Below are 19363 nucleotides of genomic sequence, written 5' to 3'. Positions count from 1 at the left end.
TATCTTCATGAACTATAGAAAATTCATGCATGCTAATCATTTTCTAATTATCTAGGTTAATCAATTGATGAAGAAACTAACACACAATCAACCTAGATAAAGTAGCTAAATGTGAAAATGCTACATATTTACATGGAATAGAAAACAACAAAGAGGATAAGGGTACTTAGCTTGGACACAATAAGAGGATGTTTTGTTGTAACTTACGCTTAATGATCTAATTCAATTTATTCTACTAGACTTGAGAATATGAAACTCAAACAAAATGTGAAATGATCCCACACTCAATTAAATTCTATATTTGCAAGTACAATTTTGATCCATTTTGTATAGTTTGCAACCTAAATTATGACCTTGATCTTACACTTGAAACTTTAGAAATATGTTTGACTTTACTATCTAAAGACATTGGTGCCTACTAACACTGTTATAACTTAATGTTCTAGGAAAGAAAAATAATTCTCTTCCAAAATTTTGTCTTAATCAATTCGTTGGATCAATTTAATGATTTGAAACAAATCTAAAAGATGACAAACAAAAATATAAATACATAATAAATGCATTAATGTTATGTAGATGATACACACAACCTAAATCACACATGAATACAAACAAAAAATCAATTATTATATCCTCGTGAAAAAATCAAAACTTATAAATAAATTAAAAAGTTCTTACAACAATAAAACCATAAAAAATAAAATAATACAAGTTAAAAAATAAAAAATCTCTAACTCTACATTGCAAATATTTTTTCAAATAAAAAAATGATGTAACCAATGCATCATACACCTTTAAATGACTGGTTAAAATTGAGGAGGGCTCAAACTTATCTCATAAGATTTTTCAAATTTGAATTGAAAGGCTGCCTAGGAAATAGTTGATACATATATATATATATATTTTGTGTGTGAAGATAAATGTCATGTGAATACGTTTCTTACAACCACCTAAAACCCTGGAAGACGAAAACGATGTTGATAGTACGAGGACAGCGACCAGACATGGCAAATGGACCTCAAAACTTTTGAGTGATTATTCTGTGATCGTACGAGGTCGCCTAGATCATGGATTATCTTGTATTTAAACTCGTATTAGGTTCTATGGCTTACCATGGAAGTAAGCGCCACCTTCAAATCAGCAATACACATTGTGTGAATTGTGAAGCTAGGAAATGGAAAGTACTGATTTTGAGAGCACATTAAATACGCCACTGCTTGAGAACAGCCCCAGCAGCCGCCGCCGCAGGAGCTTTATATTCCTTCTGCAATGGATTCTCTATATTCTGATGTGGGTATCGTTCGTATTGTGGATTGGTTTCATAGTTCTCATGCCTTCGCACTTGGTGAGCCAATTGCTGGAGAAGGCCAACTCTACAGCCCTTGGAATAACAGGTACTCTGCAATTTCAAGCAATCATGTCACATGATGTTTCGTGGGTCAAAATACTCATTTTCCCATTTTCAAAATTCTCTGCATTATGGCCGGTTCTGGTTAATTCTGGAGTTTTGTATGAAGGCTTTTATTTATATCAGCAATTCTGTCGAAGTTCGACTGATGTCTCTAGTTGTTTGTTCTGTTTCTTCCCGTTTAACAGTTTTTTCATGTATGTAAATCGATTACAATGGGGGAAGACGAGAACAAGTCGCAATAATTGTATATGGATTACAATTGGGGACGGCGAGAACAAGTTGCAATTATATTTCTATGCTTTGACCCTGCATATATCTCTTGTTTACAATACTGTATTTTTTTTCTATAATTGTATTTTAACATGAGTTTGAAAAATCTGAAATGAACATTTGTTCTTCCGCAGTCCCTACCGGTAGAGAATATTCGTTTGGTAATTGAATTGTCTTTTTAAAAATTTCACAAGTTTTCTCAGGTGGGCTTTCAGGTTCCACAATTATACAGGAAGTACACTTTATATCAGGCAAAACGGGCAAAGGGCTCCTTAAATAAGTAATCTTATTATTTTTTAAATTTTTTTTTTATTTAGCTGGGGGTATTGCGTTAGCGACAAGAGCGCAGAGGAATGGAGTATGTTCTAGAGTACGCAAAATCTGCTTTTAAAATTATAGAAATGTGTAGTGCTACATAAAACCAATAATCTCACAGACACCCTTATTTATAGTTCAATTGATGGATAAAACGTCAAACATAAGAGCAGAGAGTAGACTATATTTTAGCGTAATCAAGTCCTCTAATCAAATCGGAACCAGGAGTTTGTGACTTCCCAGATTTAAATTCCAAATAAAATTTAATATCTATGTGCACATTCCATAATATCCTTGACTGAGATCTCAATTCTAACATCTATAGTTGAACAGCCCCAAAGTAAGATATTCGTTTATATTAACATTTCTCGAGTTTAGTGAGTAGATATTATCTCATAATATATACATTATTTTAGAATGCAAGATGATCATAAGGGATGATTCTGCATGTAGACTAGCACTGATGTGACAGTTTTTGTTCTATTAGGTTAACATTTAAGTACATTTTTTATTTTAAAAACAATTGCTCCATGTTGTTGCAGGTGGCGTATTACTTCTATTTGGTCTTCCTCTGGTTATTATTGCGTCACTGGGAACTATTTACATTGAGATATCCTCCAATGAGTGGAACAAGTTTGCCCTCTATTCTTTCTCTTCAATGTTTGATGTAAAGGCATTTGTTTCCGGGCCTTATGACATCTTTAAAGTGTTTAGATGAGTTCTAATAATAGTCTATAGAGAGATCTATATTTAGTACATTCAGTTGACATTTTATTTGGCTACTTGTCTGTGGAAAGCAGATCTTAAGTAGAGATAGTGCAAGCTTTTCAGCTAAAGTTTAGTTGCAATACACCAGTTATCTTTATCTAAGATTCTAAACTGAAATTCTATGTAGCACATCAATAAATGGGATTATTGTTTTGATCTTTTTTGAATTTGAATGGTTGCTTGTTGTAACATTTTCAGGAAGAAGAAATTTAGGTCTCTTCGACCTCGTTTATGGACATTTCCAGCTCTCATAGATGGACCCTTTGGTGTTGTCTCTGCTGCTGAACTGGCTGTGATAGTATTGTTTGTGGTATACATATTGGGGACTATGGCTGCATATATCATAAGTGACAGCAAAATTATTGGAGAGTTACCGTGGGCTTCAACAGAAAAAAGGTATGTAGTATGGGGTTTTCCCTTTTAGCAGAATTGGAAATTCAGGTTAAGAAAAACATATTACTGATGAAGTTTTTCTTATTATAACCATTTTTTATTGAAAAGAGGTTGGAACATGGTGGCGAATGGGAGCCTATGCCTGTAACATCCATAAATATCTTTCTGAAAAATTCAAATGGAATGAAAAGAAAGTTCCCACTTTGTTCAAACTTAAAATGTATCCATTGACAAAATAAGGTATTTATTGCAATAGATTTAGATAAAAGAATCGACCCTTGAATGAAATTGCTTCATTTATTTTTCTATTTTGAAATTGTCCTAGTTATTTAACTTTTCTTAACGGAGCCTTTTTTCAAGGTTTAGGAACCATGGTGTACCCACACAGAAATTTCAATGAAAACAAATGCTTAGACTACAGATTTACTTAGCAGATCTTATTTAATAGCTAGGCTTTTGATGCCAATAGCTAACGCAGGGTCAAAGTCTGGGGTTTTGAAGAAAGTGCCATCTATAATTTTGGCATGTGCATTGCAAGTCACTGTCAAAGGTGTATAAGCAGAAATGGCAGTAAGATCACAGGTGTGCTTCAATGAAGAAGACCAAAATATTTTGATCACAAAGTGATCGCCAAAAAGACAGGGATTAGCTGAGTTTGAGGAAATCAAAAAACAAAAATGGACATCTGATGCAGAAGTACAAGTGATAACAATCTCTAGCTAGAAGTTGAAAAATCCAAAACTGTCCAGCTTGTTGTGACGTATTCACACATTGCCCCATTGCAAATCGGGACCCCCACTTTTTCGCTTTTTAGGTTAGTTGTCTTAGCTTAGCTGTTGTTAGTAGTAAGGTCTTTTGCTATTAGCCTTTCGTTTGAAGAAGTGCACTTTCTCGGGTGGCTAGGCAATGGTAGAGTCATTTCTCCCTCCTTAGGTTGGAAAGAGGTCGAGTGATGTCAATTTGAGCATAGTAGGTAAGGAAGGTTAGTTGCAGGTTGAAAGGGCAAAATTTGGCTAAGTACATGAAGATTTCCTTTGCTCCCTCTCAAGAGCAAATAAGTCTTCCATTGCTCCCTCTCAGAAGCGAATACGTCTTCCTTTGCTCCTTCATAGGAGCAAATACGTCTTCCTTTGCTCATTCATAGGAGTGAATACATCTTCCTTTTCTCATTCACAAGAGTGAATACATCTTCCTTTGCTCATTCACTATTGGTCATCGCTAATTGCAATTTGGAGCTTTTATCGAGCAACGAGTTTGATCTTTTAGCCTAGCCTAATGCAAAATTTGGCTAAGTACATGAAGATATCCTTTGCTCCCTCTCAAGGGCGAATACGTCTTCCTTTTCTCATTCACAGGAGTGAATACGTCTTCCTTTGCTCATTCACAGGAGCAAAATCATCTTCAAGACATTAGGTGAAGGTGATTTAATGACTTTTGCACATAAGGATAAAACCTTAAGGAATGAATTGATGAAATGGAGAGAGTTGATGAAAATTTGGAATGAATTGATGAAATGGAGAGAGTCAATGAAAATTTGGTTAAGTATGAAAAACATTTCCATATCTCCCTCTGTAATGGACACCCTAGAATGCCCCATAACTAAACAAACTGCTGATAGGAATTTAGTCAAACAGTTTGCATCCAACTCCTTATTTCTCTGTTTAATGTTTAAACCGCCTTATGGCTTTGTAAATGAAATGTTTGTTTGTTTTTAAGTCTTTGCATAGATTTGAAATCACATAACATGAACTAGAAGGAAATTACAATAATATGCAACATGAAGATTGAACTACTGCTGATATGATATTATTTCCAGAATTAATAAATTCAAATACATAGCAGATTTTTTCAACTCACTAAATACTCCAGCATTTTTGACATAATGTTCCAACAATGACTTCCCATCTTGCTGCTACAGTAACATGAATAGTGCCGTACTACAGTACCGTGAACAGTGTCGCACTACAGTGGCGTGAATAGTGTCATGCTACAGTAACGTGAATAGTGCTGCTACAGTATTAATTAGTCTTCAATCAGTCCAATATCTTCATAAAATCATCCCTTCAGAATGGCATAAGCATTGGACAAGAAGTGAAGAAGGTATGAGCAAAAACACCAAATCTGCCTGTAGCTGGAGATGCACCCAATTTGCCTGCTAATGAAGCTAATAGCAATGGATTCCAAAGGGCAAACCCCAAAGGAATGACGTCTAGAATGTCACAAGAGAGGATAGATGTCCCCTAATGCCAAGAACGGATGTGCAACTCACACATCAATTTCTTCTCATATTCAACATGTCGAGTGAAGCCACAAAAGCTTCCTTTTATTCTTTCTCCAAGGGTCGACCCAGCTCACTTGAGCAATGTGGGATAAAAGATGTGCAATATAAAACATATTAAAATATTCACTTATGTCTCCCTTGGATGCCCCTTTGATTTGCACACATCCCCATCAAATAAATATTGAAGTAACACTTTAATATTTTACAATTAAATTAAATGTTACTTTAATAACACTTCAGGCATTAAAATATATTAGCAATCGGACTTCGAATAGCGCGAGTGATAGCTCGTCGGAAAGCTCTTGCCGAGGAGTATCGAATCCAATCACCAAAGCTAGCCTCCGTTGTGTCCTGGTGACTAACTAAAAATAGTAAGTATGCCTGAAACTAAGTAAATCAACTCCGTTTTGGCCCAAACTGGAAATGACTAGTCCAAAACACTCCAGGATCCCCTTAAACCCTTCGTTAGCCCTCGGGACCATGTAGAGCTAGGCTAATGCACATACCCTTGGTCAACTGCTAAAGTGGGGACATTATAGTCCGCCCCCCTTGAAATTGCTTGTCCTCAAGCAATCTTAGTCCAGCCTGTTGTATCACCTGCTTATTCTCCCATGTAGCATCTTCCTCCGGTAGGTCTCTCCATCTGACCAAATACTCCTTCACTATCCTGTTTCTGAGTTTCCTCTTTGTGGTGTCCAGAATAGCCTCAGGTACTAACACGAGCTTCCCCTCCTCATCCAAAGGGGGTAAATCTGCAGAAGGTACTACACTCTGACCAATGGCTTTCTTAAGCCTAGACACATGAAATACATTGTGTACCCGACTGCCCTCTGGAAGCTCAAGCTCATAGGCGACTTCGCCCACCCTGCGAATCACCCTGTAGGGACCATAAAATCTAGGCTTCAGCTTCTCTGCTCTGCTCCTCTTGAGCGATGACTACCTATATGGCTGTAGCCTCAAATACACCATGTCCCCCACCTCGAAACTGCTCTCTACCCTATGTTGATCAGCATACAACTTCTGCTGATTTTGAGCCTGCTGTATATTCTCCTTGAGTGCTCTTAGGATATCCTGACTATCCTGCAACAGATCCTTGGCTTTGGGCACTCTGCTGTCCCCCAAAGCCAAATCCATGTAGCTTGGTGCTTCATACCCATACAATGCCATAAATGGAGTCATCCTGATGGTCATGTGATATGTGGTATTGTAACAATACTCCCCCATGTGTAACCACTTGACCCAAGCTCTCTGCTGCGCTGCTGCGTAGTCACATAGTTTCGTAACTAACCTTCCACCCATTTATTTACTATCTCCATCTGCCCATCTGTTTGAGGATGGTAGCTTGTACTAGGTATAAAATCTGTACTGCACAGCCTGAACAACTCTTGCAAAAAGCCGCTCATGAACTTGCTATCCCTGTCACTAACAATAAATCTCGGTAGCCCATGCAACCTAAAAATCTCTCTGAAGAACAAATCTGCCACCTGAGTTGCTATGTAAGTAGAATGAATAGCAAAGAAGTGAGCAAACTTTGTCAATCTGTCTACCACCACATAAATGCCATCTCTAGCTTGCACTCCTAGTAAACCAGTGATGAAGTCCATAGAAATGCTTTCCCATTTCCTGTCCGGAATGGGCAAGGGTTGTAGTAAACCTGCAGGAAACGTATGCTCTCCCTTATTCTGCTGACAAACTGCACACTCCCTGACATACCTTTGAACATCATCCTTGAGCCCTCTCCATGAGAACTGCTCTCGGATCTGCCTGTAGGTCTTGAAGACCCCCGGATGCCCAGCTGTAGGCGCATCATGAAATGCCCTCAGTATCGCCTCTCTCAACTGTGACGACGGAATCAAATAAACCCTGTCCTGAAATCTGATCAATCCATCCATCACCTCATAGCGATCATCCTGTATAGTACCTGAAATCAAACCAGAAGCCCAAGTATCTCCAACATATTCTGCTATAATCTTATCCCTCCAATCTCCTGCAATCTCTGCAAGAGAACAAATGTGAGGTCTTCTGGATAAGGCATCAGCTACTACATTCTTCTTCCCTTTGACAAACTCAATGTCAAAGTCATAAGCCTGCAATTTAGTGACCCACTTCTGCTGCCTGTCATTCAAGTCTCGCTACCTCATGAAATACTTTATGCTGTTGTGATCCGTCTTGATCACAAACTTCCCTCCAACCAAGTAGGATCGGAATTTGGCCAAGGCATGCACGATGGCCAACATCTCACGATCATAAATAGAATAGCTCCTCTCCACACCTCGAAGATTCCTACTCTCAAAAGCGATGGGGTGCTTCTCCTGCATCAATACTGCTCCAACCCCATCACCCGATGCATCACAATGAAGCTCAAAAGGCTTCATGAAGTCTGGTAGAGCTAGGACTGGACATGAAGACATCACCTGCTTGAAATGCTGAAAACACCTCTGTGCTGCCCCTGTCCACATGAAGGCCCCCTTCTTAGTAAGATTTGTCAAGGGAGCAGCTGTCTAAGAAAACCCCTTAACAAACCTCCTATAAAAACCACATAAGCCAAAGAACCCCTTAAGCTGAGTAAGGTTCGTAGGCGTGGGCCAATCAACAATAGCTCTAATATTTTCAGGATCCACCCGAACTCCCTTTGCACTGATAATATGACCAAGGTACAAAAGCTCTGTCATCTCGAACTCACACTTAGACTCCTTGGCATACAATGACTCTCTCTATAAAATAGATAGCACCTCCTCAAGATGCTGCAAATGCTCCTCCCATGTCTTCCTAAAGACCAAAATATCGTCATAGAAAATCAAAACGAATCTCCTCAATTGCCCCCTGAACACCTGGTTCATGCAACTTTGAAAAGTAGCAGGAGCATTGGTTAACCCAAATGGCATAACCAGAAACTCGAAATGACCATAGTGACACCGAAAAGCTATCTTCTCAATGTCCTCTGCCCTCATACTGATCTGATGATACCCTGATCTCAAATCTATCTTTGTGAAGAAGCATGCCCCATGTAGCTCATCTATTAGCTCATCTATCCTCAGAATGGGGTACCTGTTCTTAATGGTTTTCTTGTTCCAGGCCCTGTAGTCAATGCACATGCACATCGTTCCATATTTCTTCTTAACCAAAACAACTGCTGAAGCAAAAGGGCTTTTGCTTGGCCAATTGTGCCCCATCTCCAACAACTCCTTGATGGCTGTCTCTATCTCATCCTTGTGTTTCTTTGGATGACGCTAGGTCGTGATCGTAATGGGCTTAGCCCCCTCTTCTAACTCAATGACGTGCTCTATCCCCCTATCTGGAGGAACGCCATGTGGAATACTGCCAAATACCTTGGCGTGTCTATCAAGGATGTCCTGCATATCAGGCGGATGACTCTTAACCTGTGGCTCTGGTGATGCTGGCATAATCAAGCACTCCGTTGCCCACTCAACATCATCATGTCTGAACAACCTCTCCGTCCTCCTCAAAGAAACTACCCTACAACTGCCATCTGACAATCCTCTGAGTACCACGGTTCTGCCCTCATTCTGGAACCTCATCTCTACTCACTCCATGTTGAGAGTAAACTCTCTGAACGATGCCATCAAAGTCATCCCTAAGATAACGTCATAATCACCCATGTCCACAACATAGAACTCATCCTGGAGCTCATAACCATCTCCCAATCTGATGCGAAGATTTGTAATATTCTGTGTGCATAGTAACTTGTGACCACTAGCTACCATGACTCGGAATCCTGAATGTTCTTCAGTTTGCCACCCTCTCCTAGCCACTAACTGTGAATCTATGAAATTATGTGTGGCCCCAGTGTCGAACAAAGCAACCACCTTTTGTCCCTGTATGGTGCCATGCACCGTAAAAGTAATTGCCTTTTGAGCACCTGTCAATCTGGCTAGGGAGTTCTCATTCCTTGAACCCTCCTCAGTGGCACTGCTCTCACCATCAGACTCTGACTGCTGCTCCTCATCCTCTGACTGTGACTCGTCAGCTGAGAAGTACTCCATTTGGTTGGCCTTAGCCTTCAGAGGACACTTATGAGATAAATCCCATAGTTCCCTACACTGAAAACATAGTTTTTTCCGCCTCAACTTGTTTAGTGTCTCATCGTCTAACCTCTTTGATTCTTTTTTCTGAGGCTGAGAATCCTTATGTAGAGGTTTCTTATCCTTATCCTTCTTGAAGTGTGGATCCTTAGGAGTGAACTTACTCCTAGAAGCGGAAGGTGCAAGATCTCTTGCCTTCCGAATAGCATCCTGCAATGTGAGGGGATCATGTCCCTTCACCCAACCAGGAAGAGGCTTTGACAATCCATCCACAAACAGTACAATCAACCTCCTCTCCGAAATGTCTGTAACCAACATTGATAGACTCTGGAAATCTGAGATGTAACTGTCGATAGGACCGCACTGTCTGAATTGGGCTAACTCCTTGAAATGGAGTTCTGGATCCTTCGTATCAAACCTGTCAATCAACCTCTCAGTGAACTCTGCGTATGTGTCTATCTGGTTATGGCTCAATGTGACCATACCATGGTGCCACCACTCGTGTGCACTCCCATCCAAGTGCAATGCAACATATTTAATCGCATCCTCCTCAAGCATGGGATTAAGTTGGAAATAAGTATCTAATTTCTGGACCCATGTCCGTGCTCAAGCCTTCCCTGTAGCATCATAGTATGGAATAGACAACTTTCCCAACTTCTTCCTCATCTCATAATTCTGTTGTCGGTTTCCTCTCATGGGCATATTCTTGAGTCTAACATCCATATATTCCCTGAATGTCATCTCAACCTGTAACTCAGGGCTAGAGTTCCTCCAATCATCCATAATCATATCTTGAATCTCTTGCTGTGTAGGACCGACATTATTATGGTCATTCTGTCTCGGAGGAAACTGTGGCATGAGTGGTCTCGTAGTAGAAGAACCTGCTCTAGCATATGTCCTGGTTCCCCTATTAACCGATGCGTCTCCATTACCTCCATTACCCTGTCCACCTCACTGGTTAGCATTATTACCCTGATTGATATTATTACCTTGGTTGGCATTATTGCCTTGATCTGCTCTCGTCAAATGTTGTGTAATGGCTATAGCCATCTGTTGCAATGTAGCCTGGAGCTCCCTCTGACCCCTAGCAAGATCACTGAGCATCTCCCTAGTGCTAGGTTCTCCCCTTTCCCCATCTCTGTCACCCATGGCTGGTGCTGAAAAAGGGTCACCCTCCTCTTCAATCTCTGGTGAATTCTGTAAGTTTGGGTTTGACTTGTTTCTCCTCAAGTAATACTGATGTGCTGGACGCATGAAACCCTCACAGGATGGCAGGAAAAACAAGCTCTGATACCGCTATAATGGACACCCTAGAATGCCCAAAAACTAAACCAACTGCTGATAGGAATTTAGTCAAACAGTTTGCATCCAACTCCTTATTTCTCCGTTCAATGTTTAAACCCCCTTATGGCTTCGGAAATGAAGTGTTTGTTTGTTTTTAAGTCTTTGCATAGATTTGAAATCACATAACATGAACTAGAAGGAAATTACAATAATATGCAACATGAAGATTGAACTACTGCTGATATGATATTATTTCCAGAATTAATAAAATCAAATACATAGCAGATTTTTTCAACTCACTAAATACTCCAACATTTTTGACATAATGTTCGAACAATGACTTCCCATCTTGCTGCTACAGTAACATGAACAGTGCCGCGCTACAGTGGCATGAATAGTGTCGTGCTACAGTACGTGAATAGTGTTCCGCTACAGTGCTGCTACAGTATTAATTAGTCTTCAATCAGTCCAATATCTTCATAAAATCATCCCTTCAGAATGGCATAAGCATTGGACAAGAAGTGAAGAAGGTATGAGCAAAAACACCAAATCTGCTTGTAGCTGGAGATGCACTGAATCTGCCTACTAATGAAGCTGATAGCAATGGATTCCAAATGCCAAACCCCAAAGGAATGATGTCTAGAATGTCACAAGAGGGGATAGACGTCTCCTAATGCCAAGAACGGATGTGCAACTCACACATCAATTTCTTCTCATATTCAACATGCCTAGTGAAGCCACAAAAGCTTCCTTTTATTCTTTCTCCAAGGGTCGACCCAACTCACTTGAGCAATGTGGGATAAAAGATGTGCAATATAAAACATATTAAAAGATTCACTTATGTCTCCCTTTGGTGCCCCTTTGATTTGCACACATCCCCATAAAATAAATATTAAAGTAACACTTTAGTATTTTCCAATTAAATTAAATGTTACTTTAATAACACTTCAGGCATTAAAATATATTAGCAATCGGACTTTGAATAGCACGAGTGATAGCTCGTCGGAAAGCTCTTGCCGAGGAGTATCGAATCCAATCACCAAAGCTAGCCTCCGTTGTGTCCTGGTGACTAACTAAAAATAGTATGCCTGAAACTAAGTAAATCAACTCCGTTTTGGCCCAAACTGGAAATGACTAGTCCAAAACACTCCAGGATCCCCTTAAACCCTTCGTTAGCCCTCGGGACCATGTAGAGCTAGGCTAACGCACATACACTTGGTCAACTGCTAAAGTGGGGACATTACACCCTCCCAGGAGCGAAATACGTCTTCGTTTGCCTCCTCCTAGGAGCGGAATACATCTTACTTTGCTTCCTTCTGGGAGCGAAATACGTCTTCCTTTGCTCCCTCTTAGTAGCGAAATCCTCTTCCGTTGCCCTCATCTTGGAGCAATTTGAACTTCTTGAACATATTTGAGGGTAAGGAGCAAGTTTAAGTACCTTCAACATCATTTTGATCATTGAAAGAAGCAAATGCATGATAATTTTGACTAAGGAATGGAAAGAATATGTCAAATTTGAGACTACGTCCATTGCTCCTCTTCTAGGAGCGAATACGTCTTCCATTGCTCTCTTCTAGGAGCGAATACGTCTTCCTTTGCTCTCTCATGAGAGCGAATTTGCTTCCAAAGCCTACCTTAATGATAATTTGACATATCTACACACTAGGAGAGCGAAACTACAAGATTTAAGCTGATGAAAATAGGAGAATTGATGAAACCTAGCCGAGCGGTGAATTTGAGGTCACTTCCATTGCCTGAGTCTCAGAGCGAAAAACACTTCCTTTGCTCCCTCCCAGGGAGTGAAATACGTCTTCCTTTGCTCTTTCATGAGAGCGAATTTGCTCCTAAGGCCTCACATGAAGGTAATTTGATGCATTTGAGTGGATGGAATGGAGGGCAGATAGAGGAAATCAAGCTAAGTGTCTAAATTGTAATGATTTCCATTGCTCATCATTTGAAGCAAATGTCACTTCCTTTACATTTATGTTGGAGCGATTTCCATTGCCATCACATTGGAGTGAATTTCTCTTCCATTGCTCCCTTCTAGGAGCGAAAGTTACTTCCATTGCTTCCCTACATGAGCAAATTTCCTCCATTTGCACTCAAAAAGTCCGAAATTCTTCTTTTAGTGTGATAGGGAGTGTATTGATTCAGTTGATTTTGTTATTTCACGAATATGATTCAAAATGTCTTCTTTTCCAAGTCTGATTGAAGAATCAAAGCTGGAGTGAGGATGCACATTCAAGGTTACATCAAGATGGGACACAACACAAGGCAAGCATGACATTCAAGAGGAAGCATTTCACCGGCAAGCACAATGACTGCGCAAGAAGGATTGTAAATCTCTTTCTCAGAATTTTCAGAATAATGGCGAAAACTAGACTTACACAAACCAATATATATTCAGTATGCATTGGTCACTATCCTTGCAAAGGTGGTGACTCCTCATATCATGTCTTTATCTTAACTAATTAATCTGCTGCTGACTGTTGCACCTAGTCAAGGATTATTAATAATACTTGTTAATATAAACACAATTCTTATTGTTTCTTTAATTCAGTTGCTAACATGCTAATGCTGCATTGACGTATAATAAGCTCTCTGCCTAGATTGGTATCGCTGCTCTGCAATAATTAAATACGTCTTTTTTATAGTGCTTGTTGTTTTCAGATCATCCTATGTATTGGCCTTATATATGCCATTGTTTGAGTATGGAGACGGCCTGTAACTTCATAACAGTTCTGATCTGATCTGATCAATGGTGTTCTCACTGGATGCTTTGATTCATTTCCTTCATATTTCTCAATGAGAGGGAGGAGTCACACCTCTTCATCATGTATGCCCTTTGGCAAGAGACACACCCTTTCATCATTAGCACCCTTTGGAAGAGTGCAACGCTTAATTATTTCTGCCCTTTGAAAGGGACACAACTTTCCACAATCAGATCTGCACTTTATTTAAATCCGATCTGCACCTCTGATTCCCCAAATTCTCTCCCTCAAATGAGGTTCCCTTCTCCCTTTTATATCTCATGTTTGAGGGAGTCACAACTTTTCATTGTCATGTCTTTTGACCATTCATTAACTTAATTAAAATTTAATTATATTATTTTATATTTTAATTTTAATCTTATAATTAGTATTTACCATTAAATTCTATTTCAAAGTGGGGACATTACAGAAGACATACTAATCCTTTTTAGGCTGCTGATATAAATCAGATCAACACCAATCAAACTTGAAATCGTACCTATGATGGTGCAAAAGGTACTCCCAATGTCATATGATGATAGGATCTCATCATCATGCCAACCTCCAGCACTGAAGTAGTGATCCCAACCTCTCCAATCCATCCAGACAGCTGCTGTTGTCAGAGGATACCCTGAAAACTCCATGACCAACAAGGTAGGACAGCCATCTACCATCAAGGTATGGGGTAGAAACCAATGGATTAGGGCTAGAATACCTTTGCCCTCATGCTTGTCTCCGTACTAGAAACCATATTCCATCAAAACTCAAGCATATGCCACTCAAAATCGAGTACCTTTATGACAACATCTTCATACCTAGGATCATAGACCAGCTGCGACTCCACACTTCCACATACATACCAATCACCATGAAATGCCTCTATGACATGTGTCACAAGATCTGAAATTGGGGCAGCCTCATACTTCACCAAGGAATCTTCGTTATGACAGGGTTGTGTCTTACTCTTAACACAAGTCAATTCCTCGAGCTCCTCAAGGATGGCTAAATGCCCAACCAAATCTGAGTCACATATGTCTCTATCTTTGCATGCATGCATAGCTCTGTTAGCTGGTCGACCAGGTGTGTGCTCAACTATTTCACCCGTAACCATGACTTGAGCCTTCAAGGGGCTCTCCAAAAGAGGTGACTCATGATTCCCATGATGTGGACATAGATCAACATCAAGCTGGAACTCACACTCCAACTCAAGTCTAGGGTCCCATACCTCACTATTTCCAACAAGTGAAATGCTACAACCAGGAGTCCATCTCCCAACTTTAAAAGTGGATTGCCAATTAGCTGCTCAACACCCATCTCAAAAAATGGGTTATTAACAGAAACCACAAACTGATTTTGCAAAGAAAGTGGACTGCTGCTATGATGAATACCTGAATCAGAACTATCATACCTGTCATCAATAATTCCATACCTGTCCCAAACCTTCTGTGCATCCTCATTATCATTTTCAGCAGTATACTCTGGATCCAAATCATCGAAGTCCCTAAACTTCTGCTCAAACTCGGCCCCATGCGAAGATAAAAATTAGATTTTGTTTCAATATCATCATCAAATGGGGATTCATCCCATACAGGAAACTCATCATGCTTAGACGCTAAGACACTCGGATCCCAAGTATCAAGGAGCTTATCACTTTGTTCAGAAGAAATGTATTCACCGAATTCCTCATGAGTGGTAGACTCTATGAAAGAGTCACTCCCAAACTCACTAGCACTCATGTTATCATAAACACTCCTCTCCAAAGGCTGTGTATAACTATAACCATCCAACTTGTATCCAACTAGACAACATCATTGGAAATATCTAGATTCTAAACTCAAATGCAAGGCTATTGTTTTGTTCTTTTCTTCATGCAAAACCTCAAACATGGTAGCTGCATGCATGACCAAGGAGTTATTATGAAGCTCTGTCACAAAGTTATGTGTCAAAGCATCATCTTCATCATTTGTCTTGGGTTCTAACGTCTTATCTTCAGACTCTTCCTTATATTTGGATTTTATCACTTATTTTAGGTACTCTTTGATGTCCGAGTCTTCCATTAGATTAGAGAGTTCTCGCATCAACTCAAATATTGATTTATCACTTGTAGTCATCTTGTGAACTTTGTTATGCAACTGATGAAAAGCAACAAGTGATCACTACCCAACATGATGGCAAGAAAACTCTGCTTTGATACCATTAAAATATCCCACCCCTCTGCATATGTAATCTCCTGATTTTTTGTGATTTGATATATAAATACTGAAGTATAAATGCATGGAACTAAATGCTATAAATTAAAATAAGATTTCCGGACAATGTAACAACAATTACTTCAAACCCTTGCTTAAAATTGCATTATAATATTTTAATAAACATGCCCATATCAGCTACAGGCCAGAATATCAATTCTGAAAATGTTGATTAAATACCAAGTATGGCCTGAATAGAAGCTATAAATTGGTAAAGACATGGGAAATTTCACTCAATAAGATTTCCGGACAATTTAACACCAATTACTTCAAAGTTTCAAACCCTTGCTTAAAGTTGCATTATGATATTTTAATAAACATGCCCATATCAGCTACAGGCCAGAATATCAATTCTAAATTTTTTGATTAAATACCAAGTATGGCCTGAATAGAAGCTATAAATTGGTAAAGACGTGGGAAATTTCACTCAATAAGATTTCCGGACAATTTAACAACAATTACTTCAAACCCTTGCTTAAAATTGCATTATAATATTTTAATAAACATGCCCATATCAGCTACAGGCCAGAATATCAATTCTGAAAATGTTGATTAAATACCAAGTATGGCCTGAATAGATCGCATGTTGATCCATAGGCTGATTGCACCATTTTTTATTAGAGAAATCTATATGAGAAAACAGCCTTAAAATATTTTTTGCGTTGTCAGTAAATATGGAAAAGTTGCAGGCTAGATCCCATATTTCCAAGGGGAGGCATATAAATTTGCTTGTTAAGGCTTGGTTTTTACTTTAGCCATTACTTTCATCATCTATTGTCATGGCTTATATTGTTTAGGAGGAGTCTTTTGAATGCTTCCTTTATGCGATTTGTAGGATGCTCTAAAAGCTTCTTCAGAATTGGTTGCTATGGGACCTAGTGCTCTCCTATGTGTATTAGTCAAAGTTTCCACAAATGCTTCAATTGCAAGGGGAGATAATAGAGGATCAATTGAGTTAAATCCTTTTGACTAAGGTTTATGCTTGGTTGTTTTCTCTTTAGCAGAATCAAGTGGAACTTTTGATGGTTTGATTTACACATTTTAATAGATTGAATTCAAGTGATCTTTTTACCATTGTTTGTAAGGGTTCCTATGTAGATGAAATAGCTTTCACAAATGATTTAATTTTCATATTATGCCGAACAATCGGTTGCGTTAAAAAAGTTGATCTTTTTCATCTCTAACACGACTCGTACATTTGCTCAATTGGAGATTACTATCTTTAATTGACCATAGAGTCATTAGTTCTCAACATTGTCCTTAACAATGACACAAAAAATGTTTGGTCCCCTTTCTGTCTTTTCAAGATAATCCTAAGGCTTAATTGAACCTATGTCAACACCTGGTATGTAAACTTGTGACTTGTGTCCAAGCATGATATATGCCTACAACTTGTGAGGAGTGGTTTGAATATAGGAATGGGGGTGTTTTTTAATGAATAAAGAAAATACCCTTTTGCTGATATGAAACACATTAGCATAAAAGGAATACACTTCACTAAAAATGAAAGACACTTGCACGAAAGAAGCACATGTGCTGAAATGAAATGCACTTTTCTGAAAGGAGAAACTCTTGCATAAAGGAAACACAGTTTGCTTAGTAAATTGTAAGAAGAAAAGTAAAAGTGTTTTAGTTTCCCCTAAATCAATGATTTGCACATACTAATGATCACATAACTGAGTAAACTTCACAAAATGGTAAAACAACTGAAAAGATGAACACACAAAAGCAGGATGAAATATTACTAACAAATTTCTTGAGAACGACAGCAGAAAGATAACTATTGTTATGCTATTATCACCATCAACATGTCTTTTTGAAACTTACACACCCTTATATACTAGGTTACGTTACTAATTCTACATTGACATGGTCTAGAGTACTAGAAACTAAATATTTGTCCTTTTCTGCTATTGAAGCAGTTAAAACAAATAATTTGTCTTTTACAAGTATATAGGCGTATGCTATGTTGTTTCAAATAGTGCCAATTGGGTCAAGCAAGACATGCCTCTAGATTGTATTGACCTAACAACTCCATTTTATTCTCATGGAACTCTAGCTACTACGGTTGTGAAGCATTGATAAGTCTATCACAAGTTGCTGCATGTTTTCTGATTTTCTTCATATCCATGTTTCTAGCCTTTTTTAATCAAAATTAGACATCTACAACAGATTGGATGGCTCATCAGTACTTTTAATAACGTCATATGCTTAGTTTTCTGACATTTTTATGTGATTTTACATATTCTTTCTCTACCTATTTCAAATAGTTACAATACAATAGGAAATTATGATAAAAATATGGATAATGAAGGTAAAAATCGGTATAAAAGATTTGAGGAGATATGCTCAATTGTGTACCAGTTTGGCCTCATCAATCATGCAAATACAATAGCTAGTTGATAAAATATTATGAATTTATGATGATTGCCTTTGAAAATCATTATCATAAATTGCATTTAGGCAAGTTATGAATTACAAGATTTTTTTTATGATTTCTTTTCCCGAACTTAGTGAAAATTTGGGTAGAGGGTCTATAGCTTCTCACTCGGCCTAGAAAGTTGCATTTATGGATCTACCTTGCTACTTGATAGTAGTGACTCCTATTTTGCCTCATGTTCAACATCATCTACATTGATGCTATCCAATCCAATATCTCTTTTTTTTGCCGCATTTATATCTTTTATAGCCTACCTTTCAAAATCAACAATCTCATCTATTGTAAATAAGGAGGCTTCTCATCTTATGTATTCCAACCTCTACAGGGATTAGTCTTATCCAAATCAATAGGATCTTATGATTTGTTCTTCAACTTTCTTGAGCAAATTTGAAGCTTGTATTACACAAAAATTATCTCATTGAGGTGTTGAGTCAAACTGTTGTGCTTCTTCACATAAATGGCATCAAACAAGCTCTTTTTTTTTTGTCACAGCTAGAAATGCTAAGGCTGAGACAAAATTCAAAGGGTTACCTTTTGAAGATTTGGGATATCTCCACCCCAATCTCTTCACCAAGACCCCTGTAAATATGATATTTAAATTTTTTTATCCAAGGAATGTGTTGTGACCTAATCACACATCACCCAATTCCAAATGGGGACCCCCCTACTTTTTAGGTCCTCTTGGTCTTTTGGTTTTGGTTCTTTTGGTCTTTTCGCAACCGTCTCTTCGGTTTACAAGTGTTTTGGGTGAATATGATTGAGTCTACAAGTCGTTTGAGTAAATTTGGTCAAGTCTGGAGCTCGTTTGGTTTATTTTAGGGTTTTGCCCTTCAGACTTAGATTTAAGGTCTTTTCCTTAGGGTTTTGGAAAAACTGAGTGTTGCAATGAAATCAGAACCCTTCAAGGAAGCTACCAGTGAAATTTGAGCGAATTCTGAGCAACTTTTTATTTTTAGAAAGTTTCTTTTTTTAGAAAATTTCACTGCCTTCTAGATTGTCTTTATTTTGCCAAAAAACAAACTTACTGTTTTTAACAGTTTCTATTTTTAGTAAGTGTTATCTTGTCTCGGTTTGCCCTAATTTTGACGTTTTGAAGTACTTACTATTTTTAGTAAGTCTATTTTTGGTAGGTCCATCACAGGCAAAAGTCTCAACACTG

General features: G+C 38.5%; 1 protein-coding gene across 2 annotated transcripts in view; it reads left to right on the top strand.

The window, feature by feature from the left end:
* Window positions 1-1103: 1103 nt before the first annotated feature.
* The window catches only part of LOC131060210 (ferric reduction oxidase 6), a 157865-nt gene continuing 139605 nt past the window's right edge, over window positions 1104-19363 (top strand). The window contains exons 1-3 of one of the 2 annotated variants that reach the window (XM_057993369.2): window positions 1104-1394; window positions 2539-2629; window positions 2963-3160. In XM_057993369.2, coding sequence (XP_057849352.2) covers window positions 1175-1394; window positions 2539-2629; window positions 2963-3160 — 509 coding nt within the window. In that variant the 5' untranslated portion in view covers window positions 1104-1174. The remainder of the gene's footprint in view (window positions 1395-2538; window positions 2630-2962; window positions 3161-19363) is intronic. The other variant, XM_057993368.2, reaches the window with a different exon arrangement.

Source organism: Cryptomeria japonica, chromosome 3 (assembly GCF_030272615.1).
Source record: "Cryptomeria japonica chromosome 3, Sugi_1.0, whole genome shotgun sequence".
Taxonomy (NCBI): Eukaryota; Viridiplantae; Streptophyta; class Pinopsida; order Cupressales; family Cupressaceae; genus Cryptomeria; species Cryptomeria japonica.
This window is presented reverse-complemented; position numbering and strand designations above follow the sequence as displayed.